The 27,556-nt window shown below is 43.4% G+C and overlaps 1 protein-coding gene across 40 annotated transcripts in view; it reads right to left on the reverse strand.

The window, feature by feature from the left end:
• Positions 1-27,556, reverse strand: part of DTNB (dystrobrevin beta) — a 361,644-nt gene that overhangs the window by 166,643 nt on the left and 167,445 nt on the right. For 36 of the 40 annotated variants that reach the window (XR_005224528.2, XR_005224527.2, XR_005224524.2 and 33 more), the window contains one exon: positions 1,414-1,491. The exons of the other annotated variants lie outside the window; for them this stretch is intronic. Coding sequence is in view for 30 of the 36 variants with exons in the window: in XM_043541997.1 (XP_043397932.1) it covers positions 1,414-1,491 (78 nt within the window). In the remaining 6 variants the exon portion in view is untranslated. The remainder of the gene's footprint in view (positions 1-1,413; positions 1,492-27,556) is intronic. 40 annotated transcript variants of the gene reach the window in all.

Consider the following 27,556-nt stretch of genomic DNA (forward strand, 5'->3'; position numbering starts at 1 on the left):
TGATCTCGAAAAGGTTGTCTTCACCATTGAGATGGGGTTCACTCACCACTGTGGCACCTCCTGCTGGCTGTCCTGGGGATTAGCTCTGTTCACCAGTGCGCCCTTTTCTGGTGATGTCCAGCTGCCGTCACTTCTGCTTCAGGACCCACATCACTCCAAGAACTGCAGCGTCCTCTGCAGGACACAGCCATTCGGCTGTGCCGTACTCTGTGCTCCCCCACTTCCAGTATCGCAGTCCGCTGTCCAGCCACTTCCCTCAGTGGCTACTTCAGCCAATTGGCCACTTCCTCAGTGGCAAGGCGGGGGATGGGAGGGGAGAAACCCAGGCCCACCTACTACTTCGGCCCAGGGACTCTGTAGATGGCTGCCACTTGCTGCGTCCCCTCCAAATCCTCAGTAGATCTCCCTGAGACATTTCCCCGTGGCCTCAGCACCCTCTTTGTCCTTGCTTCAAGGCCTCAGCCTGCAGATCCCTGCAGCCCACCAGGAGCTGCCTTTAGCTCCCCCAGTCTCTGCCTGTAGCACTGCTCTGTCCAGGGTGCTTGCTGCCTTCAGCCTACAAGGTAGCCAGTCCTCCTCCCTCAAAGTCCAGGGAGTGACTGAAGTGGCTCTGCTCTGCAGTCCTTCTTTTATGGGCCAACCTGGCCCTTCTCTAATTGGCTGCCTTTTGTGCAGCCTCCCTAGGGCTCTAATAACCCTTTATAGGCCAGTGTGGGGCAGATGCCCCATCATCACCATTCCAAAATTCTGTCACCAAATTCTGCTGATCATTCCAGGTCTGCAGAAAGATCTTCTCTCATCCACTGATGCTAATTTCCCAAGCCCAAAAACCGTGCTGTGAACTGCTCCAAGAAGAGTTTGTGAAGAAGCAGTTGCGTGGTGTCATCCTCGTCTTCCTTGTCCTCTTCCTCTGCTGCGGCTGGAGGAGCCGTTGCTACAGCCACATCATCTCCTGGGCAGTGCACAGCTGCCCTGTGTGCACACTATTAGTACAGCTTCCATATTGCGCACTAACCCCTGTGCGTCACACCATATGAACTAAGCACCCCATGTAGATCAGGCCTCGGGAATCTCAAAAGAAACTACGCAACTGGTTTCTACTTTGTGTGAAGAACTGGCATTAACAAAGGCAACAAAACAGCAAGACCGGTCTTCCGGAATGGCTTTGGAGGAAATACCCTCTATAAAATTTTAACATTTCTGTAGTAAAAATTACTCAATACAAGAAAATAGCTCTTTAAAGAGATCAAAAAGCAGCAGCGGCAATCAAGCCTTGTTTTATGAACCTCAGACACCCTCGGTGCAGCTGCAGTAGCATTTGAAACAAGTCAGAACACTAACAGTGACGCATAATTCATTGTATTTCTACCGCTTGTAAAGATGTAAACAGTAAATTTAGTGAGGTATAGATACCTTTTCGTCGGAGTGGGTGCTCCGGAGGACATATGGGTAACCATGGTGTCATTCATGTTTGTCAGAGGTCGAGGAGGACTAAAATAGAAATAACGTATTCCATGTTAATGATTAAAAACCAGCAGTAAATACAGATAAAGGTGAAAACAAAACTATTATTCTATGTAACAACATTAGGTCAAAGGTACCAACTAATTCAAATACCTAAGTAACAGGAGTACCTACATAGGTAGGGGTGTTGTGTTCAGACTGCCTTAAAGAGTTCGTGTCTCAGGTTAAAATGCGGGTAAAAAATGGTTATTTAAATGCACAGTAACTGTTGTTCTTCAATATGTTGTGCACATATACATTCCACAGCAGGTGTCCATGCACCCAAAGCACCTGAGTCAGATTTCTGCCTGCACTACAACTAGGAAGCACATGTGCTCCTCCTGCTCTTCTCATGCTCTCAGGCAAGGGCATAAAAGAGGTGTGGTCACCACTTCCCTCATTGTTCCTTCGCACTGACATATGTAATGTTCAATGTAGCAGGAAAGCTGGGAGGGTTGTAGAATGTATGTATGTGCAATGTAAAATGTATGTTGAAGAACCACAGTTACTGTATGGGTAAGTAACTTTTTTTTTTAAACTCTCAGTGATTGTGCACATATACATTCCACAGCAGGTGACTCCTCAGCAGTTCCCTTGTAGGTGGAGGGACTTTGAATCATCTGAACAGAGACTGTAACACCAACTTGCCAAAGCTGCATCATTATGAGAGGCCTGACTGATGGTATAGTAAGCAGAACAAGTATGTACAGGTGACCATGTCACTTCCTTGCAGATATCAGCTACTGGAGCATTGCTCCAAGAACATGAAAGATATCAGCTACTGGAGCATTGCTCCAAGAACATGAAGTATTTCTTCAGCTTCAGAAGAATGGAGCTTTGGGGGGAAAAACACTGGAAAATGAATAGTTTGCTTCACACAATGGTTATGCTTTAGGCATAAATTTAGGGTGTGGTCTAAGGGAAACCTTGCTTTTATAGAACACCACAAAAGGAGGACCATCCAGAAGGACTTGAAGTTCTGAAACCATCCTAGAAGAAGCAATCACCACCAGAAAAGCCATCTTCATAGACAATAACAATAGTGAGGTTATAGCCATAAGCTCAAAGAGAGGTCCTATGAGTTTGGAGAGGGCTAGATTGAGATCCCATACAGGTACAGGATCAGAAACAGGAGGGTAAACGTTGACTAGGCCTTTCAAGAATTGGAAACAAGAGGGTGAGAGAAAATGGAAAACCCATCACCGGTGAATGTAGCACAGAAATGGAAACCAGGTGAACTCTCACGGAACTAATCAAAAAACCTGATGATTTCAGGGGAAACAAGTAGTCCAGCACATCTGCAACTGCCGTAAGATGGGGTGGTAGGTGTTGAGATTGCACCCAGATCAAAAATCTCTTCCAGTTTGTGGAATATGTTGCTCTTAGTCTAGTAGATTATTTTCTGCTATTCACCAACATGTCTGAACCCCTCAGGAGCACAATTTCTCATGGGAATTCCACCAGAAATGATCTATGCTGTAAGGTGGAGACACTGGAGGTTGGGATGTAGAATCTTGCTTTGGTTCTTAGACAGAAGATACTCGACTAGTGGTAAAGTTACCGGCGACCAGACAGAAAGCTGATGTAGGTCCATGAACCAATAGTTTCTTGGCCACTTTGATGCAACAAGGATTAATATTGGTTGGTCTCTTTTCAGCTTCTTGAGTACCTTCAGAATCAGAGGAACTCAGCCAGACATAGGAGATGAATGGACCATGGAAAAAGAAAGGCATCTGTGATGGAACCCAGACTGTGGCCTGCCCTGGAGCAAAATATTATGCACTTGTTATTCAGGTTGGTTGCAAACAAGCCTATTGCTTGGTACCCCCCCAGTGGTGGAAGATCTGAAGCAAAATATCCTTCCTGACTGATCATTCATGAAAGCCTTCAGGGAAACATTGAGACAAATGCACAAATTCCAGTTGAGGCTATTTTGCACCTCCCTGCTTGTTTAGATAGAACAAGACAGTGGTGTTGTATGTAAGAACTTGTACCACCTGTTTCCCGACCCTGGACAAACATTTTGCAGACCCAAAGAATAGCTTGGAGCTCTAACACATTTATGTGGAGGTGAAACTTCCTGAGGTGACCAAAGAGGTTATGTCTGTAGTTGACTGAGATGGGCTCCCCAAACTTTGGTAGACAACTTTCCAGAATCATAGCTGGTTCTGGGGACAAAAATGGCACTTCTTTGTGCACACTGTTCGGGGTTCTAGCACCAGCTGAGAGACTGAAACACTGATGCAGGTACACAAAGCTGCATGTCCAAGGGGTGCCTGAAAGGACGATATACCAAATGGAGCCATTCCTGTAGACAGTGAAGGTGAAGTCTGGCATGCAGAGTTATGTACGTGCATGAGGTCACATGGCCTGGAGCTGAAGGCAGGCATGTCATTGAGTTGGACTTGAGACTTTCTGAGAGATTGAAACCTTCCCTGAAAGGAGAGCCATAGTGGTCATGCCGTCGAGTTCTGCTCCTATGAGTTGTGTTGGTTGTAACTCTGATTTGTCCAAATTTCGTTTCAGATCCAGATGGGAGAATAGCTGTTTGATGACTAGGATACTGTTTTGGTCCTGGTCACTTGATGGTCCACGAACTAGCGGATCATTTGGGTAAGGAAAATTTGAATGCTCAAATGGCAGAGGTGGGATGCTACTGCTGCTATGTATTAGGCAAAGACCCTTGGGGCAGATGACAGTCTGAAGAGAAACACTGTGTACTAGTAATAGTTGGAACCTGCTATGAATCAAACTTCCTATGGCAAGGATGTATCACCACACGGAAGTATGCGTCTTGTAAACTGAGGGTACCATACAAATTTCCCATCTCCAGGGAAGGGATAATAGAAGCAAGCAGATCATCCTGCAATTGCTTTCTTAGATCTAGAATGGGGCAAGGCCACCAGATTTCTTGGGAGCAGGAAGTAATGGGAATAGAAGCCATTTCTTCTGTGTTAGTAAGGACCTTCTTTCCTCACTTCCAATTCTAGAGATCATAGTTCTTGAAGTAACAGTCTTCTGAGAAGTGTCCCTGAAAGGGACAAGGAAGGTGGGTTGGGAAAAGGGAGGAAGTTCATGGGATAACATATCCCTTCTTTAATGTGCTGAGCACCCAGTTGTCTGATGTGATGCTTTCCCAAGCACAGTGAAAGAGGAACAGGTATCATCCAAAGGGAGGAGGTATAGTTCGTGTGCTGTCCTTGACCAAGAAGTCAAAAAGATTGCTTGGAAGTTGCAGCTGTCTGGTGAGAAGGGACTCCTGCTGATGAAGATGGTTGGAGACATCAAGGAGGTCTTGACTTTCTCTTAGAAGCATACTGTGAGTGACCTCTGTGGGAAAGAGGGTGTGGAGTAAGATTATGGACTGAACTGTTTCCTCTTGTTAACCAAAGTATAAACTCCTATTGAAAGAAGTATTGCACGAGAGTCCTTCAATGTGCGCACAGTGTCATCTGTTTTAGCAGAACACAGTGTAGAACCCTCAAAAGGTAAGACTTCTATGGTGTTCTGCAGCTCTCTTGGAATGCCAGAAGCCTGTAGTGAAGAATAATGCTGCGTAGAGATTACAGTGATCACACAATGCAAGGACATAGCAGCAGCATCTATTGCTGCCTTGAGGTATGAATGAGCTGTAAGATATCCCTCTGAAACCAAAACTAAAAACTGTTCTTCATATTCCTCTGGCAATTTGTCAGCAAATTTAGAAATGGCAGAGAAATTAGTAAAGTTATATTTTGACAAAAGAACCTGATAATTAGCAACTCTCATTTGAAGAGTGGCAGTGGAATAAACCGTTTAGCCGTATAAATCAGTCTCTTACATTTCTTATCTTTGGGAGTGGCCTTAAGATGGGATTGATGGGATCTCTCGTTAAACCACCAAAGAATCAGGAACTAGATGGGTAAAGAAACAGTCAAAATCTTATTGAGGGACTTGGTATCATCTGTCCACTTGCTTGGCTGGAGTCTGCCAGAGAGTTTTCACGGACTCCAGTAAGGCTTCACTGACAGGAAGCACAACACTTCCTGGGGCAGGAGTCTGTAATATTTAGGAAAGTATCTTGATTCTCTTGCACAAGTTCCACCTGCACCCCTAAAGAACTGGTCACCACCTCATGAGGTCCTGAAAAAACTTTGAAGTCCTCTAGGAGGCTGAGGGGAGACAAGAATGGCATTCTTACTGTTAGTCCAGAGCAATCCCATTATTCCAAAACTTCTGGTTAAAAGAAACTTACTTGTGTTCCCCCAACAAAGGACACAGTTGTGGTCATCTGCTATAGAGCAGCAAGAAAAGAGAAGAAAGAAAAAAAATTCCTGAATCAAATATCAAGGCTATCTAAGCAGAAGAATTCCATTCTCACAGAGAATTTTAACTATCCACGTATATATTGGGTAACACACATATCCAAACAAGTATACTCAAAAAAATTTCTAACTTCTAGAACTAGAAGTCATTTAATGATTCAGAAAATACAGAGTCAAACCAGAGAAGCAGCCACCTTGAATTTCCTTCTTACTTATCACAAGAAAATAATTTAGGAAATGAACTTGTAAGCTCTTCAGAGCAGGGACCATGCCCTTCTATGTATTTGTGCACCACCTAGCACTGCGAGGTCGTAAGAATGATTTGCATTCTAAACAGATTTGCAGAGACAGCGATAAACATTTCACAGAATGAAGCAGTATACAGGTATGAGATTTCAAGAAAGCCAATTTTTAGCAATCATAGAATCATAGAATATCGGGGTTGGAAGGGACCTCAGGAGGTCATCTAGTCCAACACCCTCCTCAAAGCAGGACCAATCCCCAACTAAATCATCCCAGCCAGGGCTTTGTCAAGCCTGACCATAAAAACTTCTAAGGAAAGAGATTCCACCACCTCTCTAGGTAACGCATTCCAGTGTTTCACCACCCTCCTAGTGAAAAAGTTTTTCCTAATATCCAACCTAAACCTCCCCCACTGCAACTTGAGACCATTACTCCTCCTTGTGTCGTCTGCTACCACTGAGAACAGTCTAGATCCATCCTCTTTGGAACCCCCTTTCAGGTAGTTGAAGCAGCAATCAAATCCCCCCTCATTCTTCTCTTCCGCAGACTAAACAATCCCAGTTCCCTCAGCCTCTCCTCATAAGTCATGTGTTCCAGTCCCCTAATCATTTTTCAGAGTAACAGCCGTGTTAGTCTGTATTCGCAAAAAGAAAAGGAGGACTTGTGGCACCTTAGAGACTAACCAATTTATTTGAGCATGAGCTTTCGTGAGCTACAGCTCACATGAAGTGAGCTGTAGCTCACGAAAGCTCATGCTCAAATAAATTGGTTAGTCTCTAAGGTGCCACAAGTCCTCCTTTTCTTTTTGCTAATCATTTTTGTTGCCCTCCGCTGGACTCTTTCCAATTTTTCCACATCCTTCTTGTAGTGTGGGGCCCAAAACTGGACACAGTACTCCAGATGAGGCCTCACCGATCTTGAATAGAGGAGAATGATTACGTCCCTCGATCTGCTGGCAATGCCCCTACTTATACATCCCAAAATGCCATTGGCCTTCTTGGCAACAAGGGCACACTGTTGACTTATATCCAGCTTCTCGTCCACTGTAACCCCTAGGTTCTTTGCTGCAGAACTGCTGCCTAGACATTCGGGCCCTAGTCTGTAGCGGTGCATTGGATTCTTCCGTCCTAAGTGAAGGACTCTGCACTTGTCCTTGTTGAACCTCATCAGATTTCTTTTGGTCCAATATTCTAATTTGTCTAGGGCCCTCTGTATCCTATCCCTACCCTTCAGCGTATCATAGAATCATAGAATATCAGGGTTGGAAGGGACCTCAGGAGGTCATCTAGTCCCACCCCCTGCTCAAAGCAGGACCAATCCCCAACTAAATCATCCCAGACAGGGCTTTGTCAAGCCTGACCTTAAAAACTTCTAAGGAAGGAGATTCCACTACCTCCTTAGGTAACGCATTCCAGTGTTTCACCACCCTCCTAGTGAAAAAGTTTTTCCTAATATCCAACCTAAACCTCCCCCACTGCATCTACCTCTCCTCCCAGTTTAGTGTCACCTGCAAACTTGTTGAGGGTGCAATCCACAACATCCTCCAGATCATTATTGAAGTTATTGAAGAAAACCGGCCCGAGGACTGACCCTGGGGGCACTCCACTTGATACCGGCTGCCAACTAGACATGGAGCCATTGGTCACTACCCGCCCAGGACCTCCCCCGATCGCCATGAGTTTTCAATGGCTCTGCAATCACATCCACCAACTCCTTTGGTCCCATGGGCTTGTGCTCATCCAGCTTTTCTAAATAGTCCTGAACCACTTCTGTCTTCACAGAGGGCTGGTCACCTCTTCCCCATGCTGTGCTGTCCAGTGCAGCAGTCTGGGAGCTGACCTTGTTCGTGAAGACAGAGGCAAAAAAAAGCATTGAGTACATTAGCTTTCTCCACATCCTCTGATACTAGGTTGCCTCCCTCATTCAGTAAGGGCCCCACACTTTCCTCGACTTTCTTCTTGTTGCTAACATATCTGAAGAAACCCTTCTTGTTACTCCTAACTTCTCTTGGTAGCTGCACCTCCAGGTGTGATTTGGCCTTCCTGATTTCACTCCTGCATGCCTGAGCAATAATTTTATACTCTTCCCTGGTCATTTGTCCAATCTTCCACTTCTTGTAAGCTTCTTTTTTGTGTTTAAGATCAGCAAGGATTTCACTGTTAAGCCAAGCTGGTTGCCTGCCATATTTACTATTCTCTCTACACATCGGGATGGTTTGTCCCTGTAACCTCAATAAGGATTCTTTAAAATACAGCCAGATCTCCTGGACTCCTTTCCCCCTCATGTTATTCTCCCAGGGGATCCTGCCCATCCGTTCCCTGAGATTGTCAAAGTCTGCTTTTCTGAAGTCCAGGTTCTGTATTCTGCTGCTCCCCTTTCTTCCCTGTGTCAGGATCCTGAACTCGACCATCTCATGGTCACTGCCTCCCAGGTTCCCATCCACTTTTGCTTCCCCTACTAATTCTTCCCGGTTTGTGAGCAGCAGGTCAAGAAGAGCTCTGCCTCTAGTTGGTTCCTCCAGCATTTGCACCAGGAAATTGTCCCCTACACTTTCCAAAAAACTTCCTGGATTGTCTGTGCACCGCTGTATTGCTCTCCCACCAGATATCAGGGTGATTGAAGTCTCCCATAAGAACCAGAGCCTGCGATCTAGTAACTTCCGTTAGTTGCCAAAAGAAAGCCTCGTCCACCTCATCCCCCTGGTCCAGTGGTCTATAGTAGACTCCCAGCACGACATTACCCTTGTTGCTCACACTTCTAAACTTAATCCAGAGACTCTCAGGTTTTTCTGCAGTTTCTTACCGGAGCTCTGAGCAATCATACTGCTCTCTTACATACAGTGCAACTCCCCCACCTTTTCTGCCCTGCCTGTCCTTCCTGAACAGCTTATATCCATCCATGACAGTACTCCAGTCATGTGAGTTATCCCACCAAGTCTCTGTTATTCCAATCACATCATAAGTCCTTGACTTTGCCAGGACTTCCAGTTCTCCCTGCTCATTTCCCAGGCTTCGTGCATTTTTGATAGGCACTTGAGATAACCCACTGATCGCCCCTCTTTCTCAGTATGAGGCAGGAGCCCTCCCCTCTCACGCGCTCCTGCTCTTGCTTCCTCCCGGTATCCCACTTCCCCACTTACCTCAGGGCTTTGGTCTCCTTCCCCCGGTGAACCTAGTTTAAAGCCCTCCTCACTAGGTTAGCCAGCCTGCTTGCGAAGATGCTCTTCCCTCTCTTTGTTAGGTGGAGCCCGTCTCTGCCTAGCACTCCTCCTTCTTGGAACACCATCCCATGGTCAAAGAATCCAAAGCCTTCTCTCCGACACCACCTGCGTAGCCATTCGTTGACTTCCACGGTTCGACCGTCTCTACCCAGGCCTTTTCCTTCCACGGGGAGGATGGACGAGAACACTACTTGCGCCTCAAACTCCTTTATCCTTCTTCCCAGAGCCACGTAGTCTGCAGTGATCCGCTCAAGGTCATTCTTGGCAGTATCATTGGTGCCCATGTGGAGAAGCAGGAAGGTGTAGCGATCCGATGGCTTGACGAGTCTCGGCAGTCTCTCCGTCACATTGTGAATCTTAGCTCCTGGCAAGCAGCAGACTTCTCGGTTTTCCCGGTCGGGGCGGCAGATAGATGACTCAGTCCCCCTGAGGAGAGAGTCCCCGACCACTACCACCTGCCTCCTTCTCTTGGGAGCGGTGGTCGTGGAACCCCCAACCCTAGGACAGTGCATCTCATGCCTTCCAATCGGCGAAGTCTCCTTCTGCTCCCTTCCCTCAAACATATCATCTGGTCCACTCTCCGCATTAGTACCTGTGGAGAGAACATGAAAACGGTTACTTACCTGTATCGGCGTTGCTGGTACATGGACGTTCTTCTTTTTTCTTCTGGAGGTCACATGATGCCAAATTTCTTCATCATCCTCCTGTCCCCGATGTGCAGCCTGCTCTGACTCTTCAGAACCTTGTGCCCGTAGAAGCATATCGTGACGTCTGTCCAGGAAATCTTCAGTTTCTCTTATGCAACGCACGGTCGATACCTGTTGCTCCAGACCTTGAACCTTCTCTTCCAATATGGAGACCAGCTTGCACTTTGTACAGACATGGCTTATGGCTTTTCTCTGAACCCTCTTTAATTTATCATCCTCCTCCTTGAATTGTGGACACCAGAACTGGACACAGGATTCCAGCAGTAGCCACCCCAGTGCCACATACAGAGGTAAAATAACCTCTTTACTCCTACTCAAGATTCCCCTGTTTATCCTCCAAGGATCATATTAGCCCTTATGGCCACAGCATTGCACTTGAATCTCATGTTTAGCTGATTATCCATGACCAACTCCAAAACCTTTTAGGAGTCACTGCTTCCCAGAATATAGTCTCCTATCCTCTAAATATGGCCTAAATTCTTGGTTCCCAGATGTATACATTTAAATTGGGCATGATTAAAATACATCTTGTTTGCTTGCACCCAGTTTACCAAGCAATCCAGAATGCTCTGAATCAGTGACCTGTCCTCTTCATTATTTATCACTCCCACAATGTGCGTGTCATCTTCAAACTTGATCAGTAATTGATGTTTTGTTTTCTTCCAGGTCATTAGTAAAAATGATACATAGTGTAGGGCCAAGAACCTATCCCTATGGGACCATTTGATGATGATTCCCCATTTACAATTACACTTTGAGACTTAAAAAGAAAAGGAGTACTTGTGGCACCTTAGAGACTAACAAATTTATTAGAGCATAAGCTTTCGTGAGCTACAGCTCACTTCATCGGATGTAGCTCACGAAAGCTTATGCGCTAATAAATTTGTTAGTCTCTAAGGTGCCACAAGTACTCCTTTTCTTTTTATGGATACAGACTAACATGGCTGCTACTCTGAAACCTGTCATTTTGAGACCTGTCAGTTAGCCAGCTTTTAATCCATTTAATGTGTGCTCTGTTAATTTTATATCTTCCTAGTTTTTTTAATCAAAATGTCATTCCGTACCAATTCAAACGGCTTAGAGAAGTCAAAGTATATTACATCTACACTATTACCTACATCAACCTACTTGTAAGGAGTCATCAGTGGAGGGATGCAAGGAGTGGGGTGATGTGGCCAAAGCAAAGAGCCAAGTAAATTATCTGTGGAGCAACATCTTGAATGCATACAACTGGGGCAATATCACATCTGTCAAGGCCAGAGAAGAGGATGCTGTAGTAGTTGAAATGTGAGATGATGAGGGCCTGGGAGGGAAGTTTAGCTGTGTACATGGAGAGAAAAGGCTGTGTCTTAGAGATACACAGAAAGAATCACCAAGATTTAGACACAGCCTGGATGTGAGGATCTAAAGAGAAGGCCATGTCAAAGATGACACCCAGATTACAGGCCCGAGTGACAGGAAGGACAGTAGCGTTGTCCACCACGACAGAGAAAGCAAGAATAGAGGAAGGTTTGGGGGCATAGATTAAGAACTCTGTTTTGGCCACATGGAGCTTAAGCTGACAGCTGGTCATCCACAATGCAATATTAGAGTGACACATCAAGATCTTAATTGAGAGTTCACAAAAGGAGGTTTTGAGTGGATAGGTAGATCTGCAAGTTGTCGTCATAGAGATGATAGTTGAATGTGGGTATGTGAATGAATGAGATAACCCAGGGACAAGGTGTAGAGGGAAAAGGGGTAGGACGGTTTTCCTGCAGTATTTTTCTGTACTGTGTAATAACTGATCTCTCTTTCCTTCTCTTCCCCATCCAACCCTACCAATTTTTCTCCTATGCTGTGTTATCTTCTTCCTTCATCCCAGTTTCTAACCTCTCTGCTTGCTCCCTGTATCATTCCTTTCCTCTCAAGTTCACCACTCCAAATGCCTCTGCAGTCTTCCCATCTTCATTTTCTCAGACACACACCCTCCTTTCTCATTCATAAGAAAAGCCACATGTCTATAAAAAACACTCTTTCCCCACAAAATCTCTCACTTGCATACCCAAACTCTCTTCTGCCATTCCTCAAAGTCAGGCAGAGTTTCCTTCTGCCACCACCCGCACTAAAACTCTAACATACACAATAGCTATGCACGGGGTCAGTGGCGGGTGCTGATATTAAACAAAACAAAAACATAGAAATTAGGGCTGTCGATTAATCGCAGTTAACCACGCAATTAACTAAAAAAATTAATCGCGATTAATCACAGTTTAAATTGCACTGTTAAACAACAGAATACCAATTGAAATTTATTAAATATTTTGGATGTTCTTCTACATTTTCATATATATTGTATTCTGTGTTGTCACTGAAATCAAAGTGTATATTATTTTTTATTACAAATATTTGCACTGTAAAAATGATAAACACAAGAAATAGTATTTTTCAATTCACCTCACACAAGTACTATAGTGCAACCTCTGTCATGAAAGTGCAACTTACAGATGTAGATTTTTTTTATTACATAACTGCACTCAAAAAAAAAAAAAAAAAAAAAAAAAAGCAAAACTTTAGAGCCTGCAAGTCCATTCAGTCCTACTTCTTATTCAGCCAATCGCTCAGACAAACAAGTTTGTTTACATTTGCAGGAGATAATGCTGCCCTCTTATTTACAATGTCACCTGAAAGTGAGAACAGGCATTTGCATGACACTTTCATAGCCGGCACGGCAAGGTATTCGTGAGCCAGATATGATAAACATTCGTATGCCCTCTTCCCGCTTCGGTCACCATTCCAGAGGACATGCTTCCATGCTGATGACGCTCACTAAAAAATTAATGGGTTAATTAAATTTGTGACTGAACTCCTTGGGGGGGAATTGTATGTCTCCTGCTCTGCTTTACCCGAATTCTGCCATCTATTTCATGTTATAGTAGTCTTGGATGATGACCCATGTTGTTCATTTTAAGAACACTTTCACTGCAGATTTGACAAAGCGCAAAGAAGATACCAATGTGAGATTTCTAAAGATTGCTACAGCACTCGACCCAAGGCTTAAGAATCTGAAGTGCCTTCCAAAATCTGTGAGGGAAGAGGTGTGGAGCGTGCTTTCAGATGTCTGAAAAGAGCAAACACTCCAATGTGGAAACTACAGAACCCGAACCACAAAAAAAGAAAATCAACCTTCTGCTGGTGGCATCTGACTCAGATGATGAAATTTAACCATGTGTTGGTCCGCTCTGCTTTGGATTGTTATCAAGCCGAACCCATCATCAGCATGGATGCATGTGCCCTGAAATGGTGGCTGAAGCATGAAGGGACATATGAATCTTTAGCCCATCTGGCATGTAAATATCTTGCAATGCCAGCTACAACAGTGCCATGCGAACGCCTGTTTTCCCTTTCAGATGACATTGTAATCAAGAAGCGAGCAGCATTATCTCCTGCAAATGTAAACAAACTTGTTTGTCTGAGCGATCGGCTGAATAAGAAGTAGGACTGAGTGGACTTGCAGGCTCTAAAATTTTACATGGTTTTATTTTTGAATGTGGGTTTTTTTGTACATAATTCTACATTTATATCATAGAAGATCAGGGTTGGAAGGGAGGTCATCTAGTCCAACCCCCTGCTCAAAGCAGCACCAATCCCCAACTAAATCATCCCAGCCAGGGCTTTGTCAAGCCTGACCTTAAAAACCTCTAAGGAAGGAAATTCCACCACCTCCCTAGGTAACCCATTCCAGTGCTTCACCACCCTCCTAGTGAAAAAGTTTTTTCCTAATATCCAACCTAAACCTCCCCCACTGCAACTTGAGACCATTACTCCTTGTTCTGTCATCAGCTACCACTGAGAACAGTCTAGATCCATCCTCTTTGGAACCCCCTTTCAGGTAGTTGAAAGCAGCTATCAAATCCCCCCTCATTCTTCTCTTCTGCAGACTAAATATAACTCTACCCTGATATAACGTGGTCCGATATAACGCGAATTCGGCTCTAACATGATAAAGCAGCACTCTGGGGGGCGGGGCTGCGCGCTCCGGCAGATCAGCGCATCAGCGTGTCTGGCTCCCACACGCTGCTCTGAGCAGCATGTTAAGGGTGCCGGACCGGGGCCGAGGGGTTGGATAATGGGGCCATGGTGGGAAGGGGAACAGGGGTCGATTCAGACGTGCAGGGGCAGCGCGGCGAGGCTGCGGCGGGGCTCAGCCAGGCTGCGGCGACCCGGGGGCGGCTCATGGCTGGAAGTTCATGCCGCAGCCCGGGTGCCTGCAGCCAGAGGGAGCGGGTCCATGCTGCAGCCCCGGCCCCGGCCCCGAGCCTCCTGCGCCCTGGCCAGGGGGTGCTGCACGCTCTGCTGTGCTGGGCGGTTTTGCCGCCGCTGCTACCGCCACTTCGCTCAGCTCCTGCCTCCCTCCTGTGCCCCCGCCCAAGACCCTCAGTCCCTACTAACAAAGATGATTTAGTTCGCAAGTTTACAAATATTTTTATCCTAAAGGAATAAAAATATCTTTCCTAGTAAAATTTCAAAGCACATTATTTCTTTGTACACTCTAATCCTTCTACCCTGATCTAACGCGATTTCACCTATAACGCGGTAAGATTTTTTGGCTCCCGGGGACCGCGTTATATCGGTGTAGAGGTGTAATCCCAGTTCCCTCAGCCTCTCGTTATGAGGAGAGGCTGAGGGAACTGGGATTGTTTAGTCTGCGGAAGAGAAGAATGAGGGGGGATTTGATAGCTGCTTTCAACTACCTGAAAGGGGGTTCCAAAGAGGATGGATCTAGACTATTCTCAGTGGTAGAAGAGGACAGGACAAGGAGTAATGGTCTCAAGTTGCAGTGGGGGAGGTTTAGGTTGAATATTAGGAAAAACTTTTTCACTAGGAGGGTGGTGAAACACTGGAATGCGTTACCTAGGGAGGTGGTGGAATCTCCTTCCTTAGAAGTTTTTAAGGTCAGGCTTGACAAAGCCCTGGCTGGGATGATTTAATTGGGGATCGGTCCTGCTTTAAGCAGGGGGTTGGACTAGATTACCTCCTGAGGTCCCTTCCAACCCTGAGATTCTATGATTCCTCATAAGTCACGTACTCCAGCCCCCTAATCATTTTTGTTGCCCTCCGCTGGACTCTCTTCAATTTTTCCACATCCTTCTTGTAGTGTAGGGCCCAAAACTGGACACACTACTCCAGATGAGACCTCACCAATGCCAAATAGAGGGGAACGATCACGTCCCTCGATCTGCTGGCAATGCCCCTACTTATACAGCCCAAAATGCCGTTAGCCTTCTGGGCAACAAGGGCACACTATTGACTCATATCCAGCTTCTCATCCACTGTGACCCCTAGGTCCTTTTCTGCAGAACTGCTGCCTCACCATTCGGTCCCTAGTCTGTAGCGATGCATGGGATTCTTCCGTCCTAAGTGCAGGACTCTGCACTTGTCCTTGTTGAACCTCATCAGATTTCTTTTGGCCCAATCCTCCAATTTGTCTAGGTCCCTCTGTATCCTATTCCCACCCTCCAGCATATCTACCACTTCTCACAGTTTCATGTCATCTTCAAACTTGCTGAGGGTGCAATCCACGCCATCCTCCAGATCATTAATGAAGATATTGAAGAAAACTGGCCTCAGGACTGACACTTGGGGCACTCCGCTTGATACCTGCTGTAAGTTCAACTTTCATGACAAAGAGATTGCACTACAGTACTTGTTATTAGTTGAATTGAAAATACTATTTCTTTTGGTTTTTTTACAGTTGCCCCTCTGCCATGTACATTGGTCAAACTGGACAGTCTCTACGTAAAAGAATAAACGGACACAAATCAGACATCAAGAATTATAACATTCAAAAACCAGTCGGAGAACTCTTCAATCTCTTTGGTCACTCGATTACAGACCTCAAAGTTGCAATTCTTCAACAAAAAAACTTCAAAAACAGACTCCGACAAGACTGCTGAATTGGAATTAATTTGCAAACTGGATACAATTAACTTAGGCTTGAATAGAGACTGGGAGCGGATGGGTCATTACACCAAGTAAAACTATTTCCCTATGTTTATTTCCTCCCCCCCTCCCGGTTCCTCAGACGTTCTTGTCAACTGCTGGAAATTGCCCACCTTGATTATCACTACAAAAGGTCGTGTCGTCCCCCGCCTGTTCTCCTGCTGGTAATAGCTCACCTTAAGTGATCACTCTCCTTACAGTGTGTATGGTAACACCCATTGTTTCATGTTCTCTGTGTATATAAATCTCCTCACTGTATTTTCCACTGAATGCATCCGATGAAGTGAGCTATAGCTCATGAAAGCTTATGCTCAAATAAATTTGTTAGTCTCTAAGGTCTACAAGTACTCCTTTTCTTTTTGCGAATACAGACTAACACGGCTGCTACTCTGAAACCTATTCACTTATGTGTAAGCTACACCATCAGTTTTACCTCCTCTGACTTTAGCCCTAAATATTACATTATTTAATAAGGAGTGCATGGTTTTGTGTGTGCTTCAGTCAACTGTGTGTTCAATACAAGGAAACCACACTGAAGTTTTGCACATTCTTATTGTTTCTCTATGCTGGGGCTTCTCAGAACTTAAAGAACTAGATAGCCACAGTAGGAACATAAGGATTATGCCAGCCATCTGTAAAGGATAAACAAGTCAGGAAGAATATACCTTTTCTATCTTTTCTTCTGGGGATGTGTGACAGCGAATCTGCCCCACGCTGGCCCTGACAGGGTTAAAATACAGCCTGGAGGGTTGCAGGGAAACAGCCAATTAGGGCAGTGGCTGCAGCCAATTAGAGCAGCAGCTGGACCAGCCACTCAGGGCCCAGCCAGCCCATATAAAAGGAAGCTGTAGGCCAGAGCAAGGCAGTCTCCTGTAGGAAGCCCAAGGAAGGGGACTGGTTTCCTAGAGGGCTGCAGAGACTAGCACCGTGAACAGGGGGAGGGGGAGGGGGAGGGGGAGGAGCCAGAGACAGAGACAGGAGCCGAAGGTGCGGGGGCTATGGGGAAGTGGCCCAGGGAATTGAGACAGACTGGTGGAGAAAGAAAGGAGGGACAGCAGGAAGCTGTTGTTTACAGGGTCTCTGGGATGGGACACAGAGTAGTGGGTGGGCTTGAGTCCCCCCTGCCCCTCATTCGCTGCTGAAGAAGTGGCCAGGCTGTGGCCGCTGCGAGTAGTGACTAGACTTTTGTGGAAGGAGTCCCCCAGAAAGGGAGAACCTGGATTGTGACATGGCCGGAGGGCTGTGCCACGAAGCAGAGGACGTGAGACTGGAACTGCAGAGGGTCTGCAGGCAGAGATGAGGACGGAAGAGCCACCACCACCGGAGGGCACACCTGCTGACGGAGCTAATGCCAGAAATGGCCAGCAGGAGGCGCCAGTGTGGTGAGTGACCCTGTCACAGGATTCAAAACCTCCCTCAAAAATAAAATGTTATTTCCCCCTTTAAAAATGATGGACTTACTCTTGTTTTTAAAAGGTTTGGTCTTTTTTGTCTCCCCCACCCCTTTAAAATATACATTCATTAGAAATACAGGACTAGGTCCTTAGCTGTACTTACAGCCCTTGTTATACTGCAAGGGAATCACCAGGTAGCAACCCGTGGACATGGCAAAAAGAGGGGGAGATGGAAGAGGAGTGCAGCTGCACTCCAGCTATCCCTTGCTGACAATTCAGCACGCAGGGCAACCACCTTTGCTTCCCCTTTGAATCCTGCACCAAGCAGAGCTCAGCTGGACAGGAGGATCCAGCCCATCTGGTTCTAATTTTTCTCACTGCAGGAGAGAACAGAGCCAATGTTTATATGTCCTGAATAATCATATCACAGCTGAAGGCTGAAACCTCAGCTGCAGCTCTCCTGGTCTCCAGACGAGAGAGGGCTTCTATATACACTTGTAAGGGAACCATATTTGATAAACTATTTAAACAGCTTTCTGATATGCTCAAAGAATTAGTATGGATGCACTAAAACTGTTAGAGCTGTGCTTAAACAATTTTCTAACTGAGATAGGAGCTTACGTTAGAAAACGTTTCTTTAAAAAACCCAACATACACATCATCTTACACAGTTTTGGCCCATTATTATAACAATGGCATTGTTGAGTTTTAGATTTATTGTTTTTTCATTACTCTAGTTTAGCTTTCTTCAGTTTACAAGAAAGAACATGGTTATTCTATCTGATGTTCAAATCTAACCTGGAATCTAAGACAAGATGGATTCTTTCCGGCTTGTGCATCACCACCAAAAATATTGAAGACCAGATTCTATCCTCAGTTACACTGGCATAACTCTTATTTTCCTCAGTGGGATTATGCAGGTATAAATGATAGGAGGATTTGGCTCTCCAACTTGAAGTTAACAATTCTGTTGATGATGTATGAGCCATAACTTAATCTGACTCACTTTGCCACATATCTGATGGCTCTGCAGAGCTAACGTTTATTTTAGTTACAGAAGTGAGCAGATGTGACTCTAAATGCATCCAAGGATCAGTTCTGAATAAGGAGGAACCATTTTTATACAGTCATGTTTCAGAGTAGAACTATATGGTTTCCATGCAAGTGCAGACAGCGCCTCAGGGCATCTGAAAATTCAAATCAATTCCCACTTCATCTCTGCTCTATCTAGGTTCTTATTTTAGCTCATGGGAACCTGGGAGAGCTGCTGCTTAGGTTTCAGTATTGAGCTTTGATGTCACCATTCAGATCCTCCAAAGATTTACCAAAATTCTCCAGCAAAGTGTGGACAATTGGTACCTGATATTTCTAGCATTAAATAAAATAGAGGGCTGTCTTTATTTATAGTCAAGAAGAAAAAGGGCACACTTTTTATCCTTTGCAGTTCACCTTTAAAATGAAATTCAAGCCATATATATATTCTGACTTACCATGCCACAGTTTTACAGCAAGTTAAGAACTGCATTTGAGGAAGGCAATCCAATGTAAACCTGTAATTCTACTTATAAACAATGTTTATTGTTGAGGGCCAATTTTTATAGTATTGCAAGGGAAACAGAAACAAAAAAGATCTTCAAATAAGTAAGATCCTAAAACAAACTTTGTTTTCCTAACTTCCTCTTCGTAGGTTCCCCATTCTGCAAATGCTTCTATTCATTTTAAAACAGGCAAAAGAGAGGGGAAGAAGCATACTGTGGTTTTTCAACCATTTTTTTTAAATTTTAAAGTGAATTTATTTTTGGTAGAAGATATCCAATAACAGAGCTCTGGAGACTCAAATCCTTTGTTTATCTACAGAACAGGCAAAGCACAGGAAATGGCCAGGCAAATTATCTTGTTACCAGCTTAGATATGTCTAAATGACGTTCTGGAGAAATCAGCTCTAGGGAGGAAAAGAGACATCAGTTTCTATGGCTTATTCAGTACTCGAGTTCTCTGATGAGCGTGTCAACAAGGAGATCAGTAGTACCAAGCTGCCTTTATAACATATGGACCTATGTTCACCAATTCATTTCAGGTGGTTCAAACAGTCTTCAAATATGAAGCCTTTTGGCTATTGAAATAGCGAAGACCTAGAAGTAAAAGTCTCCGTAGTTCTTTAACAGCTCCACGAGTACCCAGTCTCTAATTTTTTTAACTTTTGTGAACAATGATTATACGGTTATTATAATAATTGATACAACCAACTACCATTCCAGGAAGGCAGAGGGCATTTTTATTTTGCTTTCCGAGTACAAGTGTTCGAATGACAGTCAGCAATTCTTCATTGTATAATACTACTTTCTGACAGAATATTTATGAGAAGGAATGGAGAATTTTAAATAATTGCTCATACGTCCCCAAGGTGAGCACCAAAAGGAAAAAATAACTTATGCTGAGCCAGCAATCGGTTCCCACAAAGAGGGGAGGTTACAACAACCATAGTGTAAAAATCAGTGACAACCCTTCTATTCTACTGCAAACCATGTGAGCTACTTTTAAAATGTTTTATTATAGTTTGCATAGTTATGATCCAGTTCAGATTCATCGGTAATTGCAGTTTTGGCCTGTTTCTTGTTACAAATGATGGGGAAACTGCTAATGGCCTGTGCTTTAACTACTCAATGGGGTTTTTGATTGGTGTGGATTATGGTTGGGAAATGTTGCCCTCCTAAATCATTTTTGAAGTAACTTCCCCCAAAGCCTGTATGGAGCTTGTATCTGTTTTTGATTCCTATCGAATTTTCTACTCTCACTAATTAATAGCCCAGTCAAAAGCTCTCTTGGGGAATGGGGGAGAGAGAGCAGGAAAAAAATGTATAATCCAACAATTTGGGTTAAATGTATAAGACAACAATAGCAGACTGAATGTTTGCCAAAGGAGATTTTTTTTTTATCATCATCTTTGGCTAGTGTAATATTTTTACTACTTAATCATTCATTGCTAATGGCAGGATAACAGCCTCCCGTCACTCAACCTGATACTACATTACCACCTGTCACAGGAAAAAATAGCAAAGGGTTTTAACATTTTTTTTTTTATTTTTCAAAATTGCTAAGCTAAAAATATCTGACTGACTGAATGACTAGATAACCTATTTTCACTGCACAATAGTCTCAGTAACCTAGAGGACTGTTTAGGGTATTTGTGCTTCTGACAAAATAATCAGCAGACAAGTAAAATAAAAATGCTAAATTAAAATCAATTAAACCTAACAGTGTATTATAATTAATTTGTTCAAGTTTTATAAAAGGACTAGTTCTCAGTCTCATGGGATACACTTACATGAAAACTCAGCTTCATATAGTGACTACTTGAAAATACACACAATGTATCACCTGAATGATTTTAATATGAATTCATTATTAATCAGTTATACAATACAATTTATTTGTATACAGTATCTTGACTATAAAACATTAGGGTACATTTTACTGCTGGTTAGAGTCTTTTACTTGTAAGTAGGAATAATATTTAATACTGTTAGTCACTGACATAATAAATCCAATGAGTTCATTAACACATCTCTGCATTCATTCCCAGTAAAGTGGAACATGCATATTACCTGGCATGAGAAAATGCCATTGACAGCTCTGCTACTTTCTACTAATGCCATATTTTGTATGAATAATCTAATGATAATAATTCTGATTGTAAACAGGATATACGGTTATATTTTACTTCCTCAAGACTTTATTCTTGAATCATTTTAGGAAGGAACAAAGATGGAAACTTAACCATTCAGTAAGTTACCAATTACAGTCTGTTCAATAAAACATCCCATGCAATGTCCCTACATGAGCTGCTGTTGCAATCTGTTTGCTATAGACAGAAACAAATAAAACCTAACAGCATGGTCATGCTACAGCTCTGCTAATGGCATCACTCTCATTAGTCTGTAATGTTAACTACAAATAATCACATACAAGGGTTACGTTTTAAAACCGTATTCAGAGAAGTTAACTCTGCCTTAACAATGAGCTCTTGCATCCTTACGGCATGCAAAGATCCTATTAGCCCTTTTAAGCTAAAGCAACAAAACAGAAAGGGAAGCAAACACGCCAAACCTTTGCGCTCTGTAGCAAATGTCTCTTCCTTTCTCTACTGAATAAGCATCCTAATGCACTACACACTGCTGTTGTCTCTAAGGAAACAGAACTGTCACATGACCAAGGATCTCCTGTTCACAAGGTATTTCATTCTACAAAATATTTTTAAGCAAGATAAGGCCCTGCTAACAGCTCATTACAATGTAACTACAGGGCTAAAGATTTTTATCAATCTAAAATATTTGAATGCTATCAAGGATGAAAAGCAATAGAGAAACATAGTCTTTGTCTTATTAGCCAGAATCAGCACAGATAGCAGCCGGTACAAATGTAAAGGTTTTTTTTCCAATAAATCCAAACCATACCACACATTCAAATTTATGCATCCTTCCTCAAACAAATTAGGAATAAAGTTCAAAACTTACACTTCAAGAATATATTATTTTTCACAGGAAATATAAACATGAGATGGAAAAGTTCTATGCTGATATGCAGAAAGTGCTGGCTTCTATTGGGAGAGTACTTTCCCCCTGGATTCTCAGTAGCACTGCTCTTTAATTAAAGTCTGTCTAAGATAGTCACAGCATGAGCTACCTGAACGTAACAAAAATAAAAAAAAAAATAGGAGAATAAACTACACAAAGTTCTATGTACTCAAATTATTGATGCTTGGACATTTGGGTCTTCGCTGTCCTCAGTGATTCAGACTTTTTTGCATTTCAAGGAGATGACATAACTACAGCAGCAGCGGAAGAAAGTCGAACACCTTAATATTTACAGCATTAGTAAACTATCTTCCACTGACCACGTGTAAACAGCTAAAAAGATCCACCAACATATTTTCCTCAGAGTGGAGGAGCTGCTGGTTCTTATTTTTAACAAAGCTCAGATTCAGAAGCGTAGAGTGAGGAGTAAGAGAGAAAAGGATGTGAGAAAGCAGGAGAGATGCAAGAACAAGAGAGGAGTGGAAAGAAAATCAGAAGGAATGATTCAGAATGTAAGCATAGAGCTGCCATTAAATGAACCTATAGAGAGAGAGAGAAGCACTTAGTTAAACTCATGTACACTAAATAATATGTAAATTCACATGTATTGTATATTACTGGTATAAACAGGTTAACACTTGACTCCATATAGACATTTATTGCAGTCACAAAAAAATGGAAAAACTAAATGTAATAGAGAATGTCAAAGGTTATAGGCTCTAAATGTGGCTTACATTAAAGTCTGTGCTACTACCACCAAAAATAAAATACAGTTAACTACTTTTTGAAGATACTAGAAGAAACAATGTTTAGTGTCCCCCTCTTCTGACTGTAGAAGAATGAAAATACAGCAGAATTCAGAGTTACGAACACTAGAGTTATGAACTGACCAGTCAACCACACACCTCATTTGGAACCAGAAGTACACAATCAGGCAGCAGCACAGACCCCCCCCCCCCCAACTTCTTTTTCAGAAATTTCTCCTGAATAGTAAAGTTTCAAAGCTGTATTAAGTCAATGTTCAGTTGTAAACCTTTGAAAGAACCACCATAACATTTTGTTCAGTTACGAACATTTCAGTGTTATGAACAACCTCTACTCTTGAGGTTCATAACTCTGAGAGTCTACTGTACTATTTCCACTACTTTGCTAGTGCACAATATGGTGCTATTTATGTTCCAGAATTTGTTTGTAGACCTATTTCATTTCAAGTCTGCTGAAATCATACTTGGCAAAAAAGAAAAGGTTAAAAAATTAGTAGAAAAAAGTGACATTTTAATTGTGTAAGCTACAGAAAATGTAGTACTTGTATGTATATATCTAGATCAACAAGGAGTCCGGTGCATCTGAAGAAGTGGTTTTTTACCCACGAAAGCTTATGCCCAAATAAATCTGTTAGTCTTTAAGGTGCCACTGGACTCCTTGTTGTTTTTGTGGATACAGACTAACACAGCTACGCCCTGATATGACTAGATCGCTATAGATATATGCATATAAAGTTATAAACACTTAAAATAATGGTGCCCCCATAGGTGCACATCTACTTTCAGCAGCCAACATGGATTTGTTGGCTGGTTGCAATGGGTTATATGTATAATGAAGGAGAAATAGAACAACTTAGTGGCGCCTACTGAATTTTGCTGGATAATGCCATAATATTCTTCCATTGAAGTCAAGAAGGGACTTATCCAAATAGCTATAAGTGCCCATATATGTGCACTCTCAGAAGGGCAAATAAATATTAAACCAATATAAACTGATTTCTCTTCAGTGGAAAATTTGGTCTTCCTTCTAGATCGGATTAGGAATGCCAGCTTTCTAATCGCACAAAACTGAACATCCTTGCCCCTTCCCCGAGGCCCTGCCCCTCGGTTACTCCACCCTCCCCCGCCCTCTGTGGCTCTCTCCCCCTCCCTCCCTCACTTTCAGCTGGCTGGGGCAGGGGGTTGGGGCACGGGAGAGGGTGACGGCTCTGTCTGGTGGTGCAGGCTCTGGGGTGGGGCCAGGGATGAGGGGTTTGGGGTGCAGGAGGGGGCTCTGGGAAGGATGGGGCTGAGGGGTTCAGGGTGCAGGAAGGGGCTCTAGTACAGGAGGGAGGTGGAGAGCTCTGGCTGAGGGGTGGGTTCTGGGATAGGGCTGGGGATGAGGGGTTTAGGATGCAGCAGGGGGCTCAGGGCTGGGGTGCAGCAGGGGGTTGGGGTTTAGGATGCAGGAGGGGGCTCAGGGCTGGGGTGCAGCAGGGGGTTGGGGTGTGGGCTCCAGGAGGGAGTTTGGGTGTGGGAAGGGGCTCAGGGCTGGGGCAGGGGTTAGGGTGTGGGAGGAGATGAGGGATGCAGGCAGCTCCCAGAAGTGGCCTGCATGTCTGTCGGCTCCTAGGTAGTGGCGTGGCCAGGTGGCTCTGCATGCTGCCCCCATCCACAGTCACCACCCCCAGCTCCTATTGCCCGCCATTCCCAGCCAATGGGAGCTGCAAAGCCGGTGCTCAGGGTGGGGGCAGCACGTGTAGCCCTTCTGGCCCCTCCTTCGCTTAGGGGCTGCAGGGACATGTCTCCACTTCTGGGGAGCCGCACAGAGCCAGGTAGTGAGCGTGCCAGCCCGTGTCAACCAGACGTTTAACTGTCATTGCCAGGGCCCCTTTTCAACTCGGTGTTCCACTCAAAAACTGGACACCTGGCAACCCTAGATCAGATTCAGCACAACATGCTTATGATACAGCTGCTATATGGCAACTGATGACCTAATATCAGCTGCTTAATCACTGAAAGGTAAACTCAAGAACACTGAAGGTCTCCAAAAGTTGTTAGATGCTGTAATAAAATTGTTTTAAAGTATTTAAATGTGTTGAATTTACAGGACACACTAAAGCTAGACTAAGATGCAATTTATTGAATTTGCTAAGAGAAACACTCACCATTTCATTAAAATGCAGTTCATAGTCTAAATATTTTAAGAACTCAAAGGTTTTTTGGCAACTATTACAAAGAATTGCCAACTAGACACATCACATCAGAATTTCACATCTGATGTGTTAGCTTTGTGATGTGCCAAAATATAATTTATCTGGTGAATATTAATTTATATTCATTAATAAGCAAAACTGAAATATACTGGCTTTGACTCTAGATCCATTGTACTACAATTCTTTATCACTAGACTAGTCAGAGTAGCTTAAACTCAAGATGTATTTTAAAAACTGGGCCAGTTTACTTTCTGTACCACATGGGAATCCAATCTAGGCTGTATTACTGAAAGAGAGAAGACGACAGCCTAGTGGAAACCTAAGCAACATCAATCACCTCAATTACATAGAAATGTATCTTTCTGTGTTGTACAATCTTCACCTACAAATATCTATGACAATACTGAAATCAAACGAGGCAATCTTAACACACTCTGCTGGGACAAGTTACTAGCATTATTCTCTGCAGTGAGGCAGTTTGGAGAGAAAGGGGAGCCAGATGAGGGTGTTGAAGTTTCTTGTGTTCCTCCATCTACCAAAAAATCCCTCTTTGAGTCACTCACTGTCTTCAGATTTTATCCTTGAATCTCTTCAAGTTAATCTATTATACTAAATCCACTCCTTTACTTCCTAATCCCTTCATTCTTAAAGTCCTCCATATTTCCCTTTCCCCTAATTACATATAAATTAATGTGCAAGAATGCTTCTGGCAACTATTACTGAGCAAGTTAAAAAGGTTGGAGATGGCTTCTTTCACAGAAACTATTAAAAATGTATGTATTTCCCTGGTATTTTCTATCAAGAACACCATGTGCACGTAAAGACTGTTATACACTGGTAAGATTTAATATTGAGTACTCATATTATGCATACATGCCAGCCAACAAAGGTCAAGACAGAGATTACTAATATTTTGTTTGTAGAAGGAATTGCCCTATATACATTAAAGCATACCGTCATTAGACCCAACCTCTGGAATCTGTCTCAGGCCCCGTTGCAATAATTGGGCCTACAAATTTGCCCTAATTGTGAGCTGAAGTGTAAAAAGCGACTGTAAGTTCACAAAAGTCACAATAACCTATAACAACAAATGTCGATGAGAAAAGATGCACAAGACACAGAAAAATTAAATTAGTCCTAACAACAAAGCCTATAATATAACTCAAGGACTGTGTTAACATCATGCCTGGTAAACAAGAAAAACATGAGCCTGGAAATCAATGAATTAAAATTGGTGTGTCGGATATTAGGCCTAATTGGTGGACAAAATAATGAGGGCCTTGTCTATTCAATCCAACGCTCTCTCGAGGTTCTTAAAATTTTTTTATAAAGCTAACTAGCAGAGGGAAAAGCTGCAACTACTGTAATACTGGCTGACTAAAAGATGTAAAAAGGGGAAGAAGCAAGCTTCACCCATCATGGGCTGCCAACCCCACCATCTCCTGAGACCCTGGACTTTCTTTGTTCTAAACCTGAAAGATCTCCTGACCAGACTGGGCAGAGAAAGGGAGCTAAATGACATCGCCACCTCCACCAGCTCCAGCTAAGTCTCAAACAAACACCACCTGGAATGTGAGACTTTGTCTTCCCCCACCCGCAGGAGTCCTTTCCTTACTCCACCTAATTTCTTCTCTTTCATATCTCTCTCCTTTTGCCTTCTGTTTAAAAGTCAGGCTTATCTGGCCAAGACTGCATACTTTGCAACACTGCTGAGAGCCTGTGAGGCAACCAGAAGCAATGCCCTAAACAACCCAATACTAGTACAAGTTTGCCAGGTGTCAGAATGGCATGGGCCTGTGTTTTTTCCAGCAGTGAATTTGCAAGTGAAAGTCAACAACAGAGATAGAAGCTGCATTTTCTGTCTTTACTGTTCTTTTTTTTCTTCACTTGTGTGTGTTTTTCTTGTTTGTCTTCTTAGGAAACGGGATCAGACTTTAACAACAGCCACAACAACAGCTCCATCCCATCTCTAAATTCTCTTCCCACCCACCCGCCCCAAAAAAGGCTAGTTACGACCATCTTTAATACCCTCTAAAAGATTGTCAAACAAAGGGTGTTTTCCTTCTAAAAGCTCTCTCCAGCTGGAGGAAAAGGGAACAAGGGTCGTTAAGTCTTACTAGATATTTTACACTTAAAATGCTTTAACTGTTTTTCCTTCTTTTCTGAATCTTTAGTAAAAGGCTAAACAGGATTTTAATGATGTATTTGCCATGCTACAAAGCAGGCTGAGATTTCTGTATACCAAACCTGAACCTTGTTTAAAATTGTTTAATGTTGAACAGTGACTGGGTTATAGTAACACCCTTTGGCCCCTGTATTCCGTCTAAATTAATAAAACAGGCCTTATTAAGATGCTTGCAAAAGATGCCTTCAAAACATATCTGATCATATCCAATATACCGGATCCATCAAAAAGTAGCTTCAGGCCAGGATGAGGTACAGAAACAGCATTTGTAGTGCTGATCTCTTATCCATGGATAAAGAGCAAACATCCATTTTCTTGCTCTGGGACGTCAGAGGATACTACTTTCCAGAAAAGGAGGCGAACAATGATCCAGGGAAATGCTGTGAATTTATCTGAATCTCATTCTCCAGGGCCACACTTACAAGGTAGAAATGGGAAACTTCACCTCTACTGCCAGACCTTTTTATTTTCCCCTCCAGGAGTGC

Source organism: Chelonia mydas, chromosome 3 (assembly GCF_015237465.2).
Source record: "Chelonia mydas isolate rCheMyd1 chromosome 3, rCheMyd1.pri.v2, whole genome shotgun sequence".
In the NCBI taxonomy this organism is placed as follows: domain Eukaryota; kingdom Metazoa; phylum Chordata; order Testudines; family Cheloniidae; genus Chelonia; species Chelonia mydas.